This window comes from Sylvia atricapilla, chromosome 18, assembly GCF_009819655.1.
Source record: "Sylvia atricapilla isolate bSylAtr1 chromosome 18, bSylAtr1.pri, whole genome shotgun sequence".
NCBI classification, from domain to species: domain Eukaryota; kingdom Metazoa; phylum Chordata; class Aves; order Passeriformes; family Sylviidae; genus Sylvia; species Sylvia atricapilla.
Genome location: NC_089157.1, coordinates 11,423,592 through 11,445,172, shown reverse-complemented (window position 1 = coordinate 11,445,172; position 21,581 = coordinate 11,423,592). Strand labels below are relative to the sequence as shown.

Sequence of the window (21,581 nt, the reverse complement as noted above, 5' to 3'; positions counted from 1 at the left end):
TAACTGAGGATAGCGATGGCTCCATACAGTCCAGTCGGTTTTAGTGTGTTCATGAGGTGCCAGGCTCCCCCACGTGCCATGGCCTCGCTGTCAGCACCCAGCCACACAGGCACAGCCAGCGCCAGAACAGGGCACAGAGCTGCCAGCTCCTTGCTCATTAACATTTAGTGGGGAAAACACAGTTTCTGTGTGACATTAAACATGAAGACAAGCAACATTTTAGATTAGGAGGAAGCTTTTTGCTCTGAGAGTCTCTGAGGCCCTGGTACAGGTTGCCCAGAGAAGTTGGGGCTGCCCCATCCCTGGGAGCGTTCACGGTCAGGTTGGACAGGGCTTGGAGCAGTGGGGTCTGGTGGAAGGTGTCCCTGCCCATGGCAGGGGGCAGAACGAGATGGCTTTAATGGGCTTTAATGGTCTTTAAGGGCCCTCCCAACCCGAGGCACACTGAGGGCCTCAGGCAGAGCCCCCACTGCCCCGACGGGACAAAATGGCGGCCGCGCCGTGAGGCGGCACGGGACAGCCCGCCGGGGGCCAGCGCGTCACGTGGGCGGCCCCGCAGCGTGCCGCCGCGGTGCATTGTGGGAGGCCGGAGGCCGCAGCGCCGCCTGAGGGAGCGCGGCCGCCATTTTGTGCCTGTCGCTCCGTGCGGGCGCTGCGGCTCTGACCGAGCACTCGGCTCTCCTCCTCTCTAGGTCGGGGTGACGCCGCCATGGGCCGTAAGAAGAAGAAGCAGCTGAAGCCTTGGTGCTGGTATCCTTTTGTGTGGGACGCGGCTGATGCGGAGAGCTGGGTGGGGGAGGGCAGCGGCGCGGCCTGGCGCGGTCGGGGCTCGCTCTCGTTCCGTCTCGTCCCGAGAGGGGGCTCGGCCCTTCTCCCCACGCTCGTTACGGTTTGTCTCGGTGCTTGGCCCTGTTCCGGCCTCGGGAGGTTCCCCTCCGCGGCACGGGGCTCGGTCCGTGCCCTTGCCGTGCTCCCGGCCGGCCTCAGGCCCGCTCCCGTGGCCCTCGCCGAGGCCGCGGCCTCCCGCCCGATCCTGCGGCCGGGACGGCGGGAAAGGGAGAATGGCCTCGGTCCCTCGCCAGGGAGGGCATTAAAGGGAGAATATCCTGCTACTGATAAATGCAGTTATTCACCCAGGGGGTTGAGATGTGGTTAAAAGAGAATTTTTGAAAACTTTTCCTTTTTTTCCTGCCGAGGGGGGCTTTCAGTTTGTAATTGCTGCATCATGATCAGGTTTAATTTTTCAGTATCCGGAAATACTGGTGGATTTCCATGTGATCGCTCTTTCAGAATGTGCTCACTGTTGTGGAGTGATTACACATTTACATTTCCTCTTATGTTTCTATTCTCTAGAATCGTTTAATAAAGAAGTTTAAAAGGTGCTCTGAGGTATTTTACGATTTTGTCTTGGAAGGCATATGTGCTTATTGTAGACATTAATGTGTTTCACGCTTTGGTGGAAGCAAGGGACACATTGTGTTAGCAATGTTAGCATTTTCTTAATAATAAATAGCAAACGTATTTATGTCTCACCTAAGAAAATGTGTGGAGCGTTTGCTGAAATATCAACGCTGACCCACAGAAAGGAAATGCAGTTTGCCTCTTTTGTTATGTAGACATCCAAACAGTTCTTTGCTTAAAATATTTCTTTTTAGAAGCAGAGATTTGTTCAGTTACCGCAGAAAATTATGATGTGTCATAAAAATTGATAGCTGGATAACTGGAAGAGGAAGGGGTTTTTTAACTTAAGCCTTTGTTTTCTTTTATGATTGTTAGTTACTGGTAATTGATTAAAGAGGCACTTCAGAGTAATTTACATAATTTCCTTTTGCTGATTTCAAGCTTGTTTCTCCTTCAGTGTGTAGCAGCATTCACACTCCTGAAGAGAAAAATAGGTAGGACTTGAAAACCATGAGTCAACCAGTATGGAATCAAGTGATGACTCTGCTTGTGTGCAGACACCTTCCCACTTTTGTACCTGTGTAGAGAGGGATTTGGTGGATTGAGGGTGTTTGTTTTCAGTCATCCATGAAATATTTGTCACCTTTTGAATGGTCAGAGATGCTTCGTGGACCTTTCTTCTGCTTCAGGAAATAATCACACTGGTGCTAATTACTTTAGTCCTGTTTAAAAGGTCACTTCCAGTGTTTAATGTTTCCTTAACAGTCTTCACTAGGTATTGTAATAGGGATTTTGATGATGAGAAAATTCTTATACAGCATCAAAAAGCAAAGCACTTTAAATGCCATATATGTCATAAGAAACTGTACACAGGACCTGGTTTAGCTATACACTGCATGCAGGTAAGGAGTTTCAGATTTACATGAGCTTTTCTTTACAGTGTCTAAAATTTCAATGAAATGTCCTTAAGAAGGTGGGGTTTGGGGCTGGCAGAGTCTTTAAAACCAGTGAGAAAAGGACAGCAGTGGCCTGTTTGCAGCCCAGGAGTCCAGCTGTGTCACCAGTCAAACGGCCACTGTATAGCAGAGGTCTTTGTCAGGAGTTCTTTAGGAGAGAAGGAATTGAGCTGTCTTGGTTTTTCTAAGTTTATGTAAGCTGGTTTTAGGGGTAATAGTAGTTACTAGAGATTAGGAGGCAGAGATCAAGAAAATGCTTGGCCATTATTCCCATGAAGGATGTTCCTTTTCTGTCTTCAAATGCCTGAACACACAGAATTTGCCCTGAATTGTGGTCAGTGGGATTTGTGTGTTGGTTTTTTTTCTTTAGGTACATAAAGAAACAATAGATGCTGTTCCAAATGCTATTCCTGGAAGAACAGACATTGAACTGGAAATCTATGGAATGGAAGGCATTCCAGAAAAAGATATGGAGGAACGGAGGAGATTACTTGAACAAAAAACTCAGGGTAAGGTGTAACGTGGCTGGTTGTTTCCCCGGTGTGTTCCTTACTCAGCTGTGGCACTGTGAGGGTGGGATTTAATCCATTCTCTGACAGCACTCTGTCAGCCACGTGGGAGGCTGGGAGGGAGTTCTTCTTTCCTCTTGCTCCCAGAGCAGCTGCAGCAATTACCTAATGAATATGGGCATTTGTTTGTGAGGGTAAGGGGAAGAAAGGCTGGGGGTAAAACTGCTAATTCCTGAGAATTCCCAAATGCTGCAGTTTCTTTGCTGTTCAGACATACCTTTGGTGGAATATAGTAATAATATAATTTGTGTTGTTTGACCATATGCTTTGTGCTGTCTGCAGAGAGCCAGAAAAAGAAACAACAGGATGATTCTGATGAGTATGAAGATGATGAATCTGCAGCTTCAACTTCATTTCAACCCCAGCAAGTTCAGCCACAGCAGGGGTACATTCCCCCAATGGCACAGCCAGGTTTGCCTCCTGTGCCAGGTGCACCAGGGATGCCTCCAGGTGAGAGGGTGTCTTAGCTACTTGCTGAAAACCTCAGTAGAAGCACAAATTGCTTGTGGACAGGAGTATTAATCTGCCCTTTTAGTGCTGGGGTCACAGAATCCTTCTGGGAGGTGCAGATAAACAATTCCTTCATTTTCTTCCCCTGTGCTGTGCATGAGCACGTCCTCCTTGGTGGGCCAGATTCAGGTACCTGATACTCGTGTGGGTTGGAGACAGATTAGTGCTTCAGACAGGAGGCTGCCAGTGATACTTGTTCATGGTATTATTTGGGGTTTTGGAAACAGGGCAGAAAGGCTGCTGTGTGTCTGGAGACTGCTGGCACAGAGCAGGCTCTTCGTGTGCAGGCTGCAGGTACAGTGAGGAGAGAATTTGGATCACTGAGTGCACAATGGTCTCTTCTTGTAATAAGGTGTCTTCTTTGGAGATCACTAAAAAAACTCACAGTCTTGCAGGGCTGAGGACAATTAGTCAAAGTTATATTTTCAGATAATATTGCACTGTTTGTAAGCAATATTTGTAAGAAATATTTCAAATATTTAGAACTCCCTGTGAATTTTATCCAATGTAAACTTATTAGATGACATTTATTAGCAACTGTATCCTGTCATAGTTGTTTAATTTTTTTTTTTTTTTTTTTATTTAAGGTATACCCCCATTAATGGCGGGTGTTCCACCTATGATGCCTGGAATGCCCCCAGTTATGCCTGGAATGCCACCTGGGTGAGTAGCAAAAAACCTTTATATTACATGTTCATATTGTGCATTTTAAACTGTCAGAAAAAGTAAAGCTAAGTTAAAAAAATGTGCATAGGGAATTGTGGACTGTGTAACCTAACTGACCAAAGAGCTGGATGGCTGTAAACCAACATGTAAAATTAGCAAAACTGAGTTTATGTGTAAAGTGTCTTAATGTCTCTCCTGATTTAATAACTGCTAAGTAGTAGGATAATGATATAAAATCTTGTTGTGTTGGTTTAGAGCCTTCTGTGAGCTGCTGTTCCCTTATGTATTGCACGTATGTTGTGCATCTGATTTTCAGTCATCAACAGGGAAAAAGTGCTGGATGGTGTATATTTTTCATGTATTTTTGGGCAAAGGATGTTGGTTTTTATGCTTATTTGGGGTTGACACCATACCCTATCACAATGTGTTTGGAAATTCACAGTTAGATTTTTGATTTTGTCATAAATTTTCACAGATTACATCAACAGAGAAAATACATGCAGTCATATTGTGGTGGAAACATGTAAGCATCTCATTAATGTAATTCTAGGTACATTCATTATGCCATTTTATGTCATGTTTTTGATAAGCTTGCCATTGTTCTACTGAAAAGCTTTGACTATTGCCTAAGAATTTGGGGACAGTGTCTGGGTAGGTTTTGTTACTGTATAATACGTGAAGGATTCATGCTTTTATCTGAATGAGTATTACGAAACTATGTGAAATGCATTCTACAAAATGTTAACCAAATAGACCCTCAGAGACTTAAAGCCTCTCTTAAACCAGAGCTTGAGCAGCTCCATGTGCTCAGTCCTTCACCCTGCAGGACGTTCTGCAGGAGCTCAGTTCAGTCTAAGCTTTATGCTCACTGAGGTGAAAGGACATTCTTTTCTGAGACATAAACATTGATTTTATAGTCTTTGAATTTAAAAATCATACAGTGGTTGAAAATGGTGTGGATGCTCATCAGAAGTTTAGCTTTTCTGGGTGGAAACTCAACAGAATTTAATCAGGTTGTGTGACAGTCCTCATGAAATTCCTTGTTAATTTAAGGTGGATGTCACATCACCTGTAAAAACACGAATGAATGCCAGAACTTCACTGCATTTCATTTTGGGAGGAGAGGGTGATGTTGCTGTATGCTTTTTTCTATTCCAGTCTAAAATTTTGCTTACTTAACCTGATCAACTTCTGTTTAAAAATGACCTAAGAATCAGGAGACAGGAAGCAGCTTTGGGTTTAGCGTGAGAGCAGTTGTAGCACTGCCTGCAGTTTCTCAGGAAGTCATTCTTCTGGGGCAGCAGGCAGTGAGCATCCAGCATTTGTTTTGCTGTCTCCTGGGTGGCAAGACACACTTTGCCTTGTCCAGCCAAAAAAGGGATGCTGGGTCTGTGTTCCCAGTCAGTGCTGCTTCTGCAGGGGTGGTTCCCTGGGTGGCAGTGATGGATCACTTGAGAGCAGAAACCAGACTGTGCAGAGTGAATCCTCATCTGAAAACAGCAGTGGTGGAGGTGTCTTGACTGGCATACAGACAGAAACTGCTTCTTTGTGGGATTTTGGTTTGTATACTGCTGCACATCAGCTGATGTTGCTCACTAAAGTAATAAACGTTATTTTGTTTCTCTAATCTATTTTTGAATGTCTGCAAAAAAATGAAGCAAACTTAAGCTACACTTGTTTTTCCCTGTAAAGGACTCATGCATATTCATCTAGGAAAGGAAATCAAACCTATTTTTAATATTGAGAAAAAATGTTACCGTGAGGACTTCTCATATTAACAAACCAAAATCCCACTTCATCGTTAGTGTATGGAGTGTTTTCTGTAACTGAAACTCCAGAAGCTTTCTTGCCCTATGATCTCTGCTCTGCTTTTGTCAGTATTTTTTGGATAGTTCTGCAGCTTTGGGTTATCTGCCAGTCAGTGTCAGAGGAGTGATAGCAGATGTACAGTAATTGTAGTGTGACTGGAGCCAGCTGATTTCCCTGCATTCAGGCTCCATGGGTGTACTGAGATCAGGTTCTTGGAACACTCTGCTGCAGTTGGTGTCCTGAGAGAGATTTCAAAAGACACTAGTTCTGGAAATCTCATAACAGGAAGTGAGATCTTGAGAAATTAAGTTCAAATAAGTGTTAGGGGTTTTGGGTGCTGGGTTATGTTTTGGTTTTATTCTTGTGGAGTCAGTTGGTTTGGAATTGCCTCTCTTGAGAGCTTCTTGCATTTACCAGTATTTTTTATCTAATACAGGGATGTGCCAATTATCTTAACCCTTTATCCTGAGTGTTGATACCAGTGCTTATTTTGTGTTCAATAGGATGATGCCAATGGGTGGAATGATGCCTCCTGGGCCAGGAATCCCACCTCTTATGCCTGGTATGCCACCAGGTAGGTCAGGGTTGTCCAACTCCTACTATGGTGAGAGTTTAATTCTATTTATCTATTTCCACTAAGATTGAGGGTGTATGTCAAAATATACAGACTTATGCCACCACCCACCACCTTGATGTGGTTGGGTTGCCACAGAAGCCACTCTTGTGCAGAGGTGGTTGTTTTATGGTTTTTGGTTATAAGTAATTATTTGAGTTTTATATACCATTCTTAAAGTAAAAAATAGAATACATTTTTTTGGGTTTTTTGCACTTCCTCACACTGTTGTGTTGCCTGCTCTGTCTTGATGTCTTCTGTAAATTAATATTTGTGGCTGCAGTTGGAAAATAGTAATGACTGAAAATATGGAAAGTGAGGAATAGTGTTGGTGGTTTACCCAGCTAATGAGCCTGCAGTGTGAAGAAACTTAACTGAAATTTTGGTCTCTTACCATAGCTAGAAAAGATGTTTGTTGAGCTTGTGCAGCTCTTACGCAGCCCTAAGCTGCCTGGGTGTTCCAGCTGAGCAGCAGCTGTGTGGGGATGAGCTGAGGTTTGCTGGTTTGCTTCATGGACCCCTGTGAGCTGTTAACTTCCCACTGAGCCTCTCCTAGAGCTTTAGGTACACCAACTGCAGGTGTTGTGGTGATGCCACAAAACGTCCCAGTTCACTTTGCTATGGCCCCAGTGTTTGGGCCGCAGTTACGGTGCTGTTCAGAAACAGTTTAGTCTCTCTTTTATTTTGTAACAGTGTCATCCATGCTCTTGTCAGTATAGCTGAGCGTGTCAGAAACAGTTACTGCATTAATTGTATTGGTTTATTGAGAGCATAAACGTCATCATTGCAGCTTTGGTAAAAAGCAATTTAATCCAGCATTGCTCTGAGTGTTTGAGGTTACTGCCCGTGCATGGTCATTGATGACTGCTGGCGTTACAGTTTGTCACGTTTTGTTTGACTGTTGCGGAAGCTTTGTTTGAGAGCCCTGGGGGCAGGGCTGTGTAAGGGACCCTCTGTGCCCCTGGAGCCTGATCCGGCGGCCTTGTTTGTGGTTTGCAGGGATGCCCCCGCCCGTGGGGCCGCGGCCTGGCATGCCCCCGATGACACAAGCACAGCCTGCCGCCGCCCCGGGCATTCTGAGCCGGCCCCCAGCTCCTGCCGCGGCAGCTCCAGCCCCACAGCCTCCGGTCACCAAGCCGCTCTTCCCCAGCGCGGGGCAGGTAAGGTGTCCCAGAGCCCGGCAGCGCTCCTCAGACTGCCTCTGTGTTACTGAGGAGCTCCAGGGAACCGCTGCTGCGGGTTTCCCCATGGCTTGGTGTTCAATACAGTGCTCCAATGAGTTTTAAAAGATTCTTTTGTTTGTCTTAAAACAGCTGTGAAACCAGAGAGAAGTTCTGTAAGCGCTGGGGTGGAAAGCAGTAGGCAACACACTCCTAAACACCTTGAGTTTGTTGTTTATAAGGGGACTTTGGGTGGGTGAAGAGGTATGTTAGCTACAGGAATCTGATTGCATAGAGCTCTACCTAAAATTTCCAAATTAAAAATCTTGACGTGACTTGTTCTCAGCTGTTCTCATAGTGGTCTCTCTACTGATAAATGGATGAATTTATTCTGTAGTCTGGTTAAACATTGCCTGAGTTAGGAAGGGGTTTTTTTACTTCAGAAAGTTCAGGAGTACGTCAGTGTAGTGAAAAGTTAATTTCAATGTTTTGGGGAGGGAAGTGGGGAATTGATAGTGGCTTGTGACCTCTTCCCTTTGAATGCACTTGTTCGTAGGTCCTGGAGTTTTTACTTGCTTTCAGGAATGTTGCAGGAACCTTTGTAATGTGCTATTTGCATTTTGGGCTTCTGCAGGGAGGACACGTGTACAAAAACACAGTCCTTTCATAAGAGAGGGCTTAGTGTAAGAAATCCTTTCATCTGGATACTTTCCACCCATTTGTTTGGAGACTTTTCACTGTTTCCTTTCTTTTATGCTACAGATGGGGACACCTGTCACAAGCTCAAGTACAGCTTCCTCCAATTCAGAAAGTCTCTCAGCATCTTCTAACGCTCTGTTTCCTAGCACAGCACAAGTACGCAGGAAGTCACAGTTTAAAACAAATTGCTTTGCAACTTAACCCTTTGGACCGTTCTGTAAAGTCTAAAATTGACTAAACATCTTCAGATAATTTCTGTTACCTTCCTGATTATGTTTAGCTGGTAAAACTGCAGAGTCTGTGATTATGAGTTGCATCTTACCAGAAACAGCATTTCAAAGTGCCCAATTTTTCTTAGTGTGAAAGAACGAAATGTTACATTCTGGTTCTAAAGGGTTAAAAGAGCATGAAAGCAGTTAAATGCATTTTAGTGGGCAGTGGTTAGCTTGATGCATGGTGAAGGCTTTTTAGTTTATGTTGTTTAATATGGCACATCATAATGTAGGGAATGTTAAATTTGCATTATGTGCAAAATGTTAATTTTGTTTTGATTGGGGGGTTCAGATAATTGTAAATACGCAGTGACAAGAAACAAAAGCATTCTCTCATACCTAAGGTTTGCTTTGGAGATTGCTGTGTCTTTAGAGACAGCTTTGCAGGGTTTGTTAACAAAAGGAGAGATGAAATGTTGGAATCTCTAGTGGACCTCTTACTAGCTTCCATTGATTCTTCATTCACAAATAAGATTAAAGTTCTGTAGATAAACACAGTAATTTGTGAAAATACTGCAGTGTGTTAAAGGAGACAACGCCTAAAGTCCTGACACAATAGAGCTTTCTTAAATTTGATTAAAATATTTCTTAAATACCTAGTTTTAATGAATACTAGCACTTTGAGCTGTACTCTAAACTAATGGTTGCTAATTTAGTGGAAAAACATGAATTTATATTTAGAGGCTTCTAAAAAATAGTGGTTCAGGAAAGATTTACACATTTGCCAAATTCAGTGTTTGAGATAAAATAGTGGGGTGGTTTTTTTTCTTTGTTGTTCCTTTGTTGTTGTGGCTTTTTACCTGCAAATTTTAGACTTCCCAGTGTGTGTGTGTGTCTTTGTGTACATACTGGGGGTTATTTTGTCTTGGTTTCAGTTGCTCTAGTATGCAGTAAGGCTGAACTTTACTTTTGTCAAGCTTGTTATAATTACATACCTCACTGGAAGGTTTCAGAGGTCTAACAGTTACCATTTAAGTTTTCTCCTGCTTTGAGAAATAAAATACTGACCCGTCTCTGTGTTTCACAGGCTGCAGCAGCTGTGCCAGGGCCAGTTGGTACTGATTTCAAACCTTTGAATTCCACACCCGCAACAACAACAGAGCCCCCCAAACCAACATTCCCTGCTTACACACAGTCTACAGCCTCAACCACTAGCACCACAAACAGCACTGCAGCTAAAGCAGCCACATCTATCACAAGTAAGCCTGCTACCCTCACAACAACCAGTGCAACCAGTAAGTTGATCCATCCAGATGAGGATATATCACTGGTAAGTTAGTACGTTTTCACTGTCTCACTGAAAAATGCAGTTTGTGATGATATGGCAGATTAAATGGGAGTTCAGCTGCTCTGCATTATGTGTGTTTTAGTGGTGGTGAGAGTGCAAACTGTGCAGAACAAATGTAACTGAGAGAACTTCTTTGATTGCAGAGTAGTGACTGGCATATTGCAGTGACCTTGCTGCAGACTAAACCTTAGTTTTGGTGCTGGTGGGAAGTCTCAACCCAAAATACAGTGTGGACTTTTATTGTGTGTGTCTTAAACTTGAAGTTAACTAGGTCTGGGTAATAAGTTTAGAACAATAGACTGAACAGTTTGAAGTTGTTTTGATGTATTACAGCAGTTAGAAATACAGATTTTATGGATAAAACAAACGAACAATAATTACAGTTCAGGGGTCTCCAGAATTGTGTTTTAATTTAAGAGAAAAAGGCTTTATTCAGCTGGGGAAAGGGGAGAATTTGAGTTCTTTGCAGAATGCTTGGTCAGTATTAAGGAAGAAAGTCTGCAGGAAGGGGGGCAAATCCCACTGCTGCTGTGTAATGTTACTAGTACTCTTTGAATTTGTAAGGTGGTTATAATGGTACAGTAATTTATTTTGTTTCACCTGTATTTACTGTGCCTTTGGTGAGTTGTAACACAATGTGTTGTGGCTGTCTGTTGTGGTTTTAGGAGGAGAGAAGGGCACAGTTGCCTAAATACCAGCGCAATCTTCCTCGGCCGGGCCAGGCTGCCCTGGGCAATCCACCAGTTGGACCAATTGGAGGTATGATGCCACCACAGCCAGGAATCCCTCCACAGCAGCAAGGAATGAGGCCTCCCATGCCACCTCATGGTAATCATAACTTCCCCAGCTTCCCGTTTTCAAAAACATTTGTGAACTTACCTATGCTAGCAGGGAGGGGCGAAGCTTTTCACAAAATGCACTTCTCGCTATTTAATTAATTAAAAAAAAAAAAATTTAAAAACTATTCTTTGCATCTTAACTGTTTATAGGTCAGTATGGTGCTCATCACCAGGGCATGCCAGGATACCTTCCTGGAGCCATGCCTCCATATGGTCAGGGACCTCCGATGGTGCCCCCGTACCAGAGTGGACCTCCTCGGCCTCCGATGGCAATGAGACCGCCCGTCATGTCGCAGGGGGGCCGCTACTGACGCTCCTGCCCACGCCCTAATAGGTTTGGAGATTAAACCTTTTCTCATCTTGTGCTGTTAATATAGCCGAGCTTCCGTCAGTTAAGGCTTCGTGGTGACTTTAAACAAAAAAAAAAAAAAAAAAACTATCTTCCCACATGCAAGGAGCTATCGGACATTCTTATTTTACATGGGAGAAATTATTTGGAATAATAACAGGAACTTTTCCTGATGTTGCGATTTATACTGTATGGCTTCTTTTTCATGTTTCATCTAGGTTTTTAGAAGTGAAGTATAGTAAATATGGTTCGTTAAATTGTGAAGGCGCTGGAATTACATGAACATACCACCTTAAAGGCAAGTTCTGTAATGTTATGTTGCTATTTGTGAAATTATGCCTTCACAGCACTTCAAGTGCTGTTGGACTTCATGTCCCCAACATAGTTTGGTGAGGGCTCTAACTGTTCCAAACTACTTGTACATGAAAGTCTGAACTTGTAACAATATTTAATGTATTTAGAGTTCTTCCTGTTCCAGGGTTTAAGTAAATTGACCCACTAAGGTCATGTGACTTTTCTGTACTGTTATAAACTTCATTGTAATAAAAGAGGAGAAACATTTATATGCCTTTTTATTCGTGACCAGCTGTGGACAACTGCCTGAAAGGTTTGTACAGATGCATGCCTTGGTAACCGTTGGTGTAATGAACACAATTATTGGTGCTGTTTTGATAAAGTCTGACTGAATTCCTTGTTCTAAAACGTCACTCCTTAGCAGGTGACATCCCGAGGAGACAAAGACCTGTACACTTATTAACTGACTCCTCAAAACTCAGGCTGCAGGAGGCACATCCTAACTCTTGGTTGTAACTTCTCTCAATGCTTATGGTTTTTTTTTATTTGCGATTTCTTGTCCTCAATAAATTTTAAACGATTTCTAGTCGTGGCACTTGCTTGTAGGATGTGAAAGTCTCTGAGTGCATCCTAGTGCCATGGTATGTTCCAGCAGGTCACTCTGCAAAACCAACACTTTTTAATGTGCGAATGGAGGTGAATTTTAGGAGCCTTTTAGGTGGAGATTTCTAGAAGCTTAGGTGCATGGCACAGGGGTGAGTGACTTCCAGTTGATGTATTGAAGTTGACCTGCAAAAGAGAAATGGTAGCTTAACCAACCCTCTTAATGCATAGAAGAGGCAAAGCAGGCAAGAGTAATGTGTTACATGCTGTGTGTTTACTTCAGATGTTGAGAGTTTCACGTTTTGGCAGTATCTGAAAGGTGAACCATGTGGAATCATCTGTTGTGTCCTGTGGTCAGAAGTCTCAGTTTCCTTGAGCTATTCAGTGAAGGTTTCTGGGTAAGAGACCTTTTCATCAAGGAGAGGTCTTCCCTCTATGCATTAGTCATTTCTCTGTTTATAAGAGTAGAGTGACAAGTTCCTGTTAAGGTTGTAATTAAGTCTGACATGTGTTCCTGTGTTACATCTCTGATGAGAATGTAGAGGGAGGCTTTTTGGAGGGAAGTGAAGGCCTCTCCAGCCTCTTCTCAGTGGGGAAAAGAGAGTGGGGAATTTTTCATTTGCAGGTCAACTTCAAATACACGTTCCAGCCTCAAGCCTTATCTGCAGTTTCATTAATGGGGATATCTCTTCTTTAGAGTAGGGTAGAAGGATCCATCAGCATTTTTGTGTTATTCATAGATGTTTTTGCAGATAGTGGAAGTTTTTCATTTAATTATAATACTGAGCATTATGGCTCTGTTTTTGGGAAGTCTTGGGGTTTTTTAGCTGCACTACAGTACTTCATGTGGCTTTATTCTGTGCTGTCTCTTAAAAGTACAAAAATACAGTACAGCTAAAATAGTACATTATCTCAGCTTCTGACCTATGGTCACAGAATGTCTCAAAAGCACTAGAGCATCCAGTGCAACCCAGTTTCAGCTGAATGGCCTTAGTTTATTTATTAAGAATTGCCAGATGCTTTTCTCTGAAGCATTCAGCAGTTTTAAGACCATAACTCCAAGCCTCTGTTGAGAAGCAGTTCTCTCTGATCACTGGTATCTCCTGATCACCTGTCAGATGTGCTGAGTGGGCCTTGATGTCAATTCTTTTGTTAGCTCTTCATCTTGCTTTAGACATAACTCTAACAGATAAAACTTGTTTTGCTGAGGCAACACTTTTATCCTCTGGGTTTCTTCTCTTTTACCTCTTTAGGATAATTACAAAACACTGAGGAGATTTTTACAAGGTCTTATATTTGTCCTTTTCATAATATTACACATAAAATTCGTACATTATAAAGTGAAATTAACTACTGCTTGTAAAACTATAAAACTTACTGCTTTTTCTGAAGATCATACTGGTGCTCTAAGGATGCTTTGCCCTTCTGCCCCAGTCTAGTGAATTCTTCCTCCCTTTGGTGTCTTTCTGTAATTTTCTGTATGTTGTTTTCAGACCCCTGCTTTTCCTGGGATAAAACCTTATTGCATGCACTGTTTACTCAGCAAATTCTGCAGATTGTATTAAGTTTCACTCTTTTAAACAGTGAATGTCTCATTCTGATAATGGTACCATTGTGTAGCTAATACTGCGTAGACTTCAAGCTTGAATGCGTTTTGAGAAGGATCTTTCCTTAGTAGTAATGTTATAAAAATCCCTCGAGTAAATGCCACATCTATTGCATTGGCACTTGCCTACAAGCAGGTGAACAGTTTCTCTGTGATTTTCACGTGGATACTTCCCTGCTCCTGTCACTCCTGTGCAGTGAGAGCTGTGATGTGTCTGCCTTTAGTCTTCATTTACTCCTGTCTCTCGTGTGATTCTTCTGTGAGCAGGCAGATGTTTTCAGTGCCTGTGTTGTCTCTTGGTCCCTGCCTTCGTGTCTTTGGATACTGCTTCTTAATGTTCAGAGAGTTGGACTTATGGTGCATTTACCCCAAAACAGTAAAACTACTTTGAATGTAAAGTTGTATAAAGACAAATACTTGGTTTGCAATGCCAAGTGTAATCAACATAGCTCTGACAGCAAAATCCCTGATGTAATGCAGCCATGAAAACAGGGTTTTGCTTCAGTTTATCTCTTCCTGGAAAGAGATTGCAGAAGCCTTTATGATTACAGAAAAGCACGTCTTCTATAGCTGTTGCAGGACTCTAGTGATGTAATGACAGAGACAGAAGCTTTGTTTTTTCACTTGTTGCCTAAATTTGCCATGGCAGATCTTGCAGTAAAATTGATGCTTGAAAATGCAAAGCAAAAAAATTTTGACCTGTCTTGAAATTGCAACATAATGAAAATGTTGAATACAAAAGATTAAGCTACAAGAAGATTTCAGACACAGGTGGGGAAAATAGGTTTAACAAAAAACATGCCAGAATTCATAGCATCTAGGACTGTGTGGAAGGTTTCCAATTGTTTTATGCATGGTCTCACAATATCGTAATAAGCAACTGATCTTTAGGGCACAATGGATGAGACTGGCGTGAAAGAACCTTGAAAAAGCCTGGGTTAGTGTTTTAGAAGTCTTTATATAACTCCTTCATACTGCCATTAGAATAGCCTTCTGCCGCTGGCAAAGTTGCTTTCAATAAAATACTACTTAGCTGCCTTATGCAGACTGAAAATTCCCTCTGAAACCATTGGATTGCTTTTTTTCCCTTCCACAGATGAGATTTTAGGTGCCAGTAATAAATTTGAGGCTGGGCAGTTTATCTAGTAACAGTGGATCACTATTCCTCGCTCTGTGCATGCATGGAACAATGTAAACAAGCTTCTAGAAACACATTCAGCTGCATCTGCTTTCTGTGGTTTCTGCCAGCACTGTAGTCTGTGGAACTCTTGAGCAGTACTGACACAGGACTGGATAACTCTCTCTCTTAAAACGTGGATGAAATTAAATGGGACAGATACTTAGTTATTTTATAGGAATCAAAGAATTCTGGGTACAAGGGGAAAACTAAAATACCAGGATTACTTCAGCTTTATGAACAGCAAGAAGGGCATTGTGACCTTCAGTTGAATTGAGACTGATACACCAGTCCATGAGCTGGGGCCACAATTTAAAATGGTAACTAATGACACTTCCTAGTAAATGTCTTAATAATTGTACTGGTCTAGTTTCTACATGAACACTTCAGACAAGGGTGAACATTTTCAGTGGCTGGTGGAATCTTTAACTTTTCATAGTACACAAATACTATCAGTTATGGGAAAAATGCCCCAAGACAACTGACTGACGTTCCATTGATCAAGATCCAAAGCAAAACAAGCTGTCCAATTCAGAAATAGCTACCAACTACAAAAAATACTGTTTGGGCCTAACAAAAGAGGTGCTGTAGCAGTCATTTTCTTTTGTTTGCTTGATCACTGGAATTTTGTTAATTTTGAATGCATGTCTTTCACTTAATTGGGTCATGTTTTTTCTAAAATTTAAATTTTTCTTCTTCCTATAGCCCTGCCATAGGACAGGCTGAGGCAGAGTCTCAGTGTTGCCCTGTTCAGTCTGAGGCAAGTGGGATTTATTTTATTCATTCTGGGGGCTTTCACAGCTTTATGGCTGTTGGATATTTATGTCCCCAAACTTGCAGCAAGTTTGGTGAAGGCCCCTAAATTTATTTTAATTTAGGTTTTTTATTCTCCTTTGGTAGACGGGCTCTATATTAATATTTATCTTTTTACTATCACTGTGCTTTTAAGAGTCTTAAGGGGAGGGAACCTGTTTTAAGATGTGTGGGTACCTTTTCTCTTACTGGAGTTCATTTTCTTCGAGGCTGCTCAGGTAGTCCCTAAGCCACACTGCCCCTCCCCATCTCTCCCTGCATTGCATTTGTGCTGTGTTTGGGTTTAGGTTTGGGTTTGGTGATGTTGATTTTGTGTAGTCTCTGAATTAGTGGCATGTAAATACCAATTGTTGATGTTTTCTCTTCTGAGGAGATGAATCCTATTGAAAAGCTTAAAATAGGTTTGAAGTAAGTAGTAAGTTAGTTGCTATAAAATTGTGCAGCCCAAATTAGAGAATACAGTCTCTTTGAAGAAATTTAAGATGTTAATACTGCTGCGAGTGTGAGCTGCACCTCATCCAATATTAATGTAGAGCCCTGTGAAGAAACAGAGATCAGCTCCAAGTTGGTAACACAGAACAGAAGAGTGAGAAATCAAAGCTGCAGATTTTTCAGTTTGTTGGTTTCAAGGAGAACCTTTTCCTCAGTCTCTCAAATACTTCAAATTTGAGAATATTTTAACTATTGCAGCACTAGGAAGAGTTGAAAAACTTTTTTTTGAAACCTTTTAAAATTCTGTTGCATATTCAAAATCAGATTTATTTAAAGTTCCTTCTTTAACACAGTGACTAGCAAAAATTTCTGCCCTTTGTGAAGAAAAAGGTACTGCTTATTCTGTTGCACATGCATTGGTTGTGAATGCTTGAGGTTGCTTAAAGACAACTTCAGCTTCAGAACAGCAGATTTTGCCCAAGGAGGTCTTGCAGCATAACAGCAGTGAAATACTAAATAAACTAATGTAGGAGTCTGCTTTGACTTTTTGTTTTTTTTACGTTTTTGAGATATTTTTAAAATTTGTGATGAGGCTTTTTTATGAGCATAGACTCTGTTTTGTTTCTTCAAGATTTTGGTAAAGAATGACCCTTAATGGAATTTCAAGTAATTTTAATTGAAGGATGGAGTTGTAATTAACTTAGAAGAGTGGATTGCACATTGCTGTTGTACCCTTCTTTGTTTGTACTCTGCCCTTTGTTTCCTTCCTGTAGAAGGCCCCCCCAAATCCCTCTCTGAGTGCAAAATTGACGTGTCCATGATGACTTTTTCAGAATGGTTACTGAGCATGGTTTTGCTTTGCTAATTCTCATTGTGGTGCTCCCCCTGATAACAGTGAAGATGAGAACAACTCCTCAAGACAGACTACTGCAACTAGTATTTCTTTCACTTGCTTTATTTATAGGAGGATTTGGCTTAGTTCTTACTTCTCTAGAATGTTTAAGGAAACTGTTTAACCCAAAATAATACATTGTGGGGCTTGTACTTTCTTGCTTTAAGTATCTGAATCTCTCAGAATCTCAAAATAAAAAACAGGCAAATTTCAAATGCCTCTTTGAGGGATGAAGTGTGTTCTTAGTTACATTCCAATATTGTAGCTCTGATTGCAGCAGTTTGTGTATCACAAAGTTGTACATTTTTCTGTCAGTGAAATTTCTTTACTAAAGGTGACAGTATTTCAGTGACATGACTTTTATGGATATTAACAAGATGAGAGATCTTGGAGTTCAGTTGTTTCAAGCTTAAGTGGGGGCATATAACTTTTATTAAGGAGCAGGGGTTACTGCTACTCTACAAAATTGGGTAAATTTGCACCTGATCTGTTAAACAAGAAAAGTAACTTGGAGATGTGGTAAATAAAATACATACCACATACAAAGATTTTTTTTTTTTAATCTGTATGCTTGCAATCAGAACAGTCAGACCAGGGCAACAGTGGTAGTGTCTGGGTTCTGTAAAATGCAGCTGCCTGTGACTGCTGTGGTTTTCTGCCATGGTTGGGCGAGGTTGGAGGTGGTTCAGAGGAAAGGAAGTTTGAGGACGGCCGTTTAAAGGATCAGGGTGAACCAAAGTGTTTGTAGAGTGTAGTGTCAATAAAGGTTCTTTCTGGAGTTCTGAGAAACACCTGGTGAGAGGATTCTGGCACAGTGCAAGCAGCAGTCTGGATTGCCAGAGCACGGGTTCCCAGTGGGGCTCTGTGAAAAGCAGTGCAGCTCCACTGCAGTGAGGAAGGTCTGGCCGAGGGGCTGAGCCCTGGAGCCTGCTGCCATCTCCTGTCCTCAGCCACAGCATCCAGGCTGGTATCCTCCAGCCAGTCCTCCCTGGCGTCCTGCTGAGTCAGTTTTGGCTGTGGCACGAATGATTGTGGGCCTTGGGATTTATCACCTGGACAGTGTTGTGAGCAGGGAGACCCTTGCACCCTCTGAACAAGTTTACAATATCCCCTGAAATTCTTACGGGCTTTCTTGCAGCAGGGACAGTCAGCAGGACTGCTGCTTCAGTGGCAGTGAATTTGACTGCTGCAGAAATATTGTCTTGAACTTACTTGCCTTAAGGTTTTTCTTTCTTAAAGTTATAAAGAAGTGAAAAGGTTTTGAGAACAAAGTTAGAATTTTAATGCCAATATCCTCTTAACTAAAAGCGAAGACACACATGAAATTGAGAGCTTGAAAGCTTCCTTAAAAATTCTCTTTTTAGCAGTTAATGTCTCTCACGTGGTTAATTGCCTTTCACAAGGTTCAAGCTTCTGACATCTTAAACTTTTTTTCCTTAAATTTTGTCTAAATCTCTACCACATTCAGAAAGGGGGCCATGGGTTCTAGAATTTCAGCTTCTGCTGCTCTTAGTAGCAAATATGTATAACTGTTTTTTGCTAATAGCAATTTTAATTACCAGAAATGAATGCAATACAACTAAAGGAAGCTATTTCACCATCTCCCAACTTAGGAAGTTATGTAATGCTTTGAGATAAAGATGTCCTGCAGAGCTTTTTTCTTTTTAATTGACTTAATTGCACTAAAGACTTCTTTAGGTTCTTTCTCATAATTTAAGGGGGAAAAAATACCTTTTGCTCTTTCACTTATAAAGTTCAGAATAAGAAAACACAAGGAACCTGGCAATGTAAGTATTGTAATTTCCTTTATGGTTTTAGTAGGCAGCAGGTGACCTTGTTAAACTTACAAGTTATGTATGAAAAATCAGAAGGGAAAATTGAAAGTAGTTTTATAGTTGCCTTTACTTCACATGCTTTTCTTAAGCAACAAATTGCAGTAATTGAAGTTTGGCAGCTTTTTTTTTTTTTTTTTTTTTTTTTTTTTTAATAAAAAACAAAATTATGGATTAAACACCTTGGTTTAATACAATTTGTGTTTCTGTTAACTAGCAGCAGAATTTCAGCATTTGCTACTTACTGGTAGAGAAGAAAAATTCCACAGAACTGCCAGTACAGGTTAGTTTAATCTGTAAGTACCTGATGTTCCTATTTGAAATAATTTGTTCAAATGATACCACTTAAATACCTGAGGGGAATTCTGGTCTTGGAAATGTGATTGTTACCTACTGCTGATTCCAGTAGTGAGTGAAAAGACAAGACTCTTTTGGAAGGTCTGTAATGGATTTAACTGTGCTTGTGGACAGGTAAAAAATACCTGCAAGCACCTTTAAGGAAAATTTAATACATGACCTTGACAAGCAGCCTTTGATGTTACTGAAGAGTGTGAGAATCTGAAGTCACAATCACTGTGGTAACGTGCTGCTTATTAATAAATGAGGCTGCTTTTTTATCAGCAAACCAGCAGGATCCTGTGTTTGTTGTGTTGGGGATTAAGCATTTGTTGGTAAGAATCCATAGTAGTTTGTAATCTTTCCATTTTCTTTAGCTATTGCTAATTACCCTTTTTACCCACAGATTTTTACTCTGTTAGGCCAGTAAGCCAAGAGCTTGTTCTTGTATGCTTTTTAAATTATTACTTTTGTTAGTTCACTGCAGCACTTCAGAGGCTACCTACAAATGTGGTTTTGTCCAGCTGTTTTATCTTACTCCAGAGTTACTCTGCCTGCCTCTGTTTTAATTCTGCCCTATTCCATATTCCCAGAAATTCTGGTATTTCATTTCTGTTATGTATTTTATACCTTGCAATAGGAAAGATTCTTTCTGAATGGATAAAAGATGCAGCTTTCTCTGGAATGGCTGCATACATTTATTTCTGTTTAGACTTTGTGTATCTCGTTTCTGCATATCAGCAGAAGAGATGAAAACTTTTTCTGTGCTGTAGCACAAAGCAGAGCTCCACAACTGGATGGGCTGTGTAAGACTGTGCTTCAGTTCAGTTTTTAAGGCCATGATGTCCCACTCTGAATTTGTGGAGCTTTTCACATCACTGGTGGATAATTACTTAGTTGGTACTGGGAAGGTCATAGTTTTGTGGTAGCTGAGCAGACACTTCAGTTTTGGCAGCTCATTTGAAGGGTCTAGAGTGGGTTTATGACTGACTTGCCACTCCCAGCAGAATTGCTTGTTTCAGGGTTCTGAAATCTTAAATGGTTCTGCAGAATTCATCATAAAAACATACACAGTTTCAAGGCAATTGGATCTTTCCAGGTTTAGAATAGTTACACGTGCAGCCCATTGCCTGCCATCTTCTCTACATCAGTCCTTGGTAATTTACACTAAATTGCTTTGTCTTCAAAATGAGCTACAGGCAGACTTCTGACTAACATTGCATAGGTTTTTCTTCCTAGAAGGGATAAAAAAGGGAAGTAGTACATTAATATTTATACATGAGCTTTATCTCTGCTTAATCTTAATTGCAGGTATGGGAGAATAAAAGGGATGCCTCGTTGTGAGGCCATTACCGTGTTGACAGAATGTATCTGTGTGTCTCACACCCTCTATGATACTGGCTGATACTTAATGCTCAGCACTACCTTGGAGTGAGTGGCTGCTTTGGGCTGCTCAGTTACCTTCTCAACCACTGGGTTTGGCAGTGGGTGGCTGCACACCTGCACTGCTTGTACACTGGCCTGGCACTCAGTGGGGAGAGCTACAAGGGCAGAAAGTGTTCCAGAGTGTAACAAAAAAAAGTGCATTTCTCCAGGATAGATCGTCGTAGAACTCTGCTCATCTCTTTGTGAGGCTTTAAATGACAATAACTTGTGGTACTTTTTGGTACAATCCAGGTTATTTTGAGATAGGACCGGAGCAATACTGGAAATTTGAACTTTGATTGCCAGGTGAGCAGTGTTAAATTGTAGCTCACCTTCTGACACACCATTAGAGCAGCTGTCCATCGTAAAGTGGTTCAGCAGTCTTCCCTCCCAGTTCTGGTACTTGATGTTTGGAACAGTTTGTCATTTCCCACTATTTCCTTAGGCTCCTTGTTGACTCCCAGTTGTCCTTTCAGAGTTTCTGGTCGCTGTGCAGCGAACCCAAAATGAGCAAACTCTGTGCTGTTTTTAGTACCTTCATAAAGGGCCTTTAAGCACATGAGTGGTGAGTGTCCCCTCTTGGTAGCAGTATGTCCACAGAAGTTAGTGTGTTGTGAAGGGTTTTTTCTCTAACTTGATAACTGGGTTTGTGTTAAGTGGTATGAAAGGGCTGGGATTACTGATCTTTTTCAAAAGACAGGTGGTGGCAAAATACTGATGTTGAATTTAATTCAAGAAAGTGAGAGACTGGTAAGTATGTGCATCACTTTATTGCATGCAAATAATAGTAACAATAACAAGCTTAATTTTATAGCATTCAGTTTACAAAGAAGATTAAAAGAACGGAGCTAACATCATTTGCATCCACTGAGAACCTTCTCTGAACTGTTCTTCAGGAATGGGTCATTGCACATATAGCCATCTGTAATGTGTGATCATTTTGTAACAGTCTCTGATTAAACGGAAGTGAACCACTGTTTCTGTGTATCTTTTTTTCTCCTCTTAAAAACCTATTGAAATTATTATTGCAACAGATGTTA

General features: G+C 41.5%; 1 protein-coding gene across 11 annotated transcripts; it reads left to right on the top strand.

Moving 5' to 3' along the window:
- Positions 1-582: 582 nt before the first annotated feature.
- On the top strand, positions 583-21,517 carry ZNF207 (zinc finger protein 207). Of its 11 annotated transcripts, XR_010745029.1 has the most exons (14): positions 583-750; positions 2,177-2,303; positions 2,728-2,866; positions 3,209-3,376; positions 4,024-4,099; positions 4,578-4,625; positions 6,415-6,515; positions 7,524-7,684; positions 9,683-9,925; positions 10,609-10,771; positions 10,933-11,116; positions 11,350-11,429; positions 15,517-15,571; positions 18,998-21,517. XR_010745029.1 is itself a non-coding variant. In XM_066332400.1 (12 exons), the coding sequence occupies exons 1-12, from the start codon at positions 710-712 to the stop codon at positions 11,091-11,093; spliced, it is 1,491 nt and encodes a 496-aa protein (XP_066188497.1). In that variant the 5' UTR covers positions 583-709; the 3' UTR covers positions 11,094-11,692. The 11 variants fall into 11 exon arrangements, 6 of the variants coding, with proteins under 6 accessions (XP_066188497.1, XP_066188493.1, XP_066188498.1 ...); XR_010745031.1 differs by lacking the exon at positions 11,350-11,429 and having other exon boundaries at positions 19,001-21,517; XR_010745030.1 differs by lacking the exon at positions 11,350-11,429.
- The last annotated feature ends 64 nt before the right edge of the window (positions 21,518-21,581 follow it).

Excerpts from the sequence above, each read along its gene's own strand:
- ZNF207 (XM_066332400.1), top strand. The coding sequence starts at position 710 with ATGGGCCGTAAGAAGAAGAAGCAGCTGAAGCCTTGGTGCTG. Across the intron at positions 4,100-4,577 it reads ATGCCTGGAATGCCACCTGG|ATTACATCAACAGAGAAAAT; the intron begins GTGAGTAGCAAA and ends AAATTTTCACAG. Across the intron at positions 6,486-7,523 it reads TATGCCTGGTATGCCACCAG|GGATGCCCCCGCCCGTGGGG; the intron begins GTAGGTCAGGGT and ends TGTGGTTTGCAG.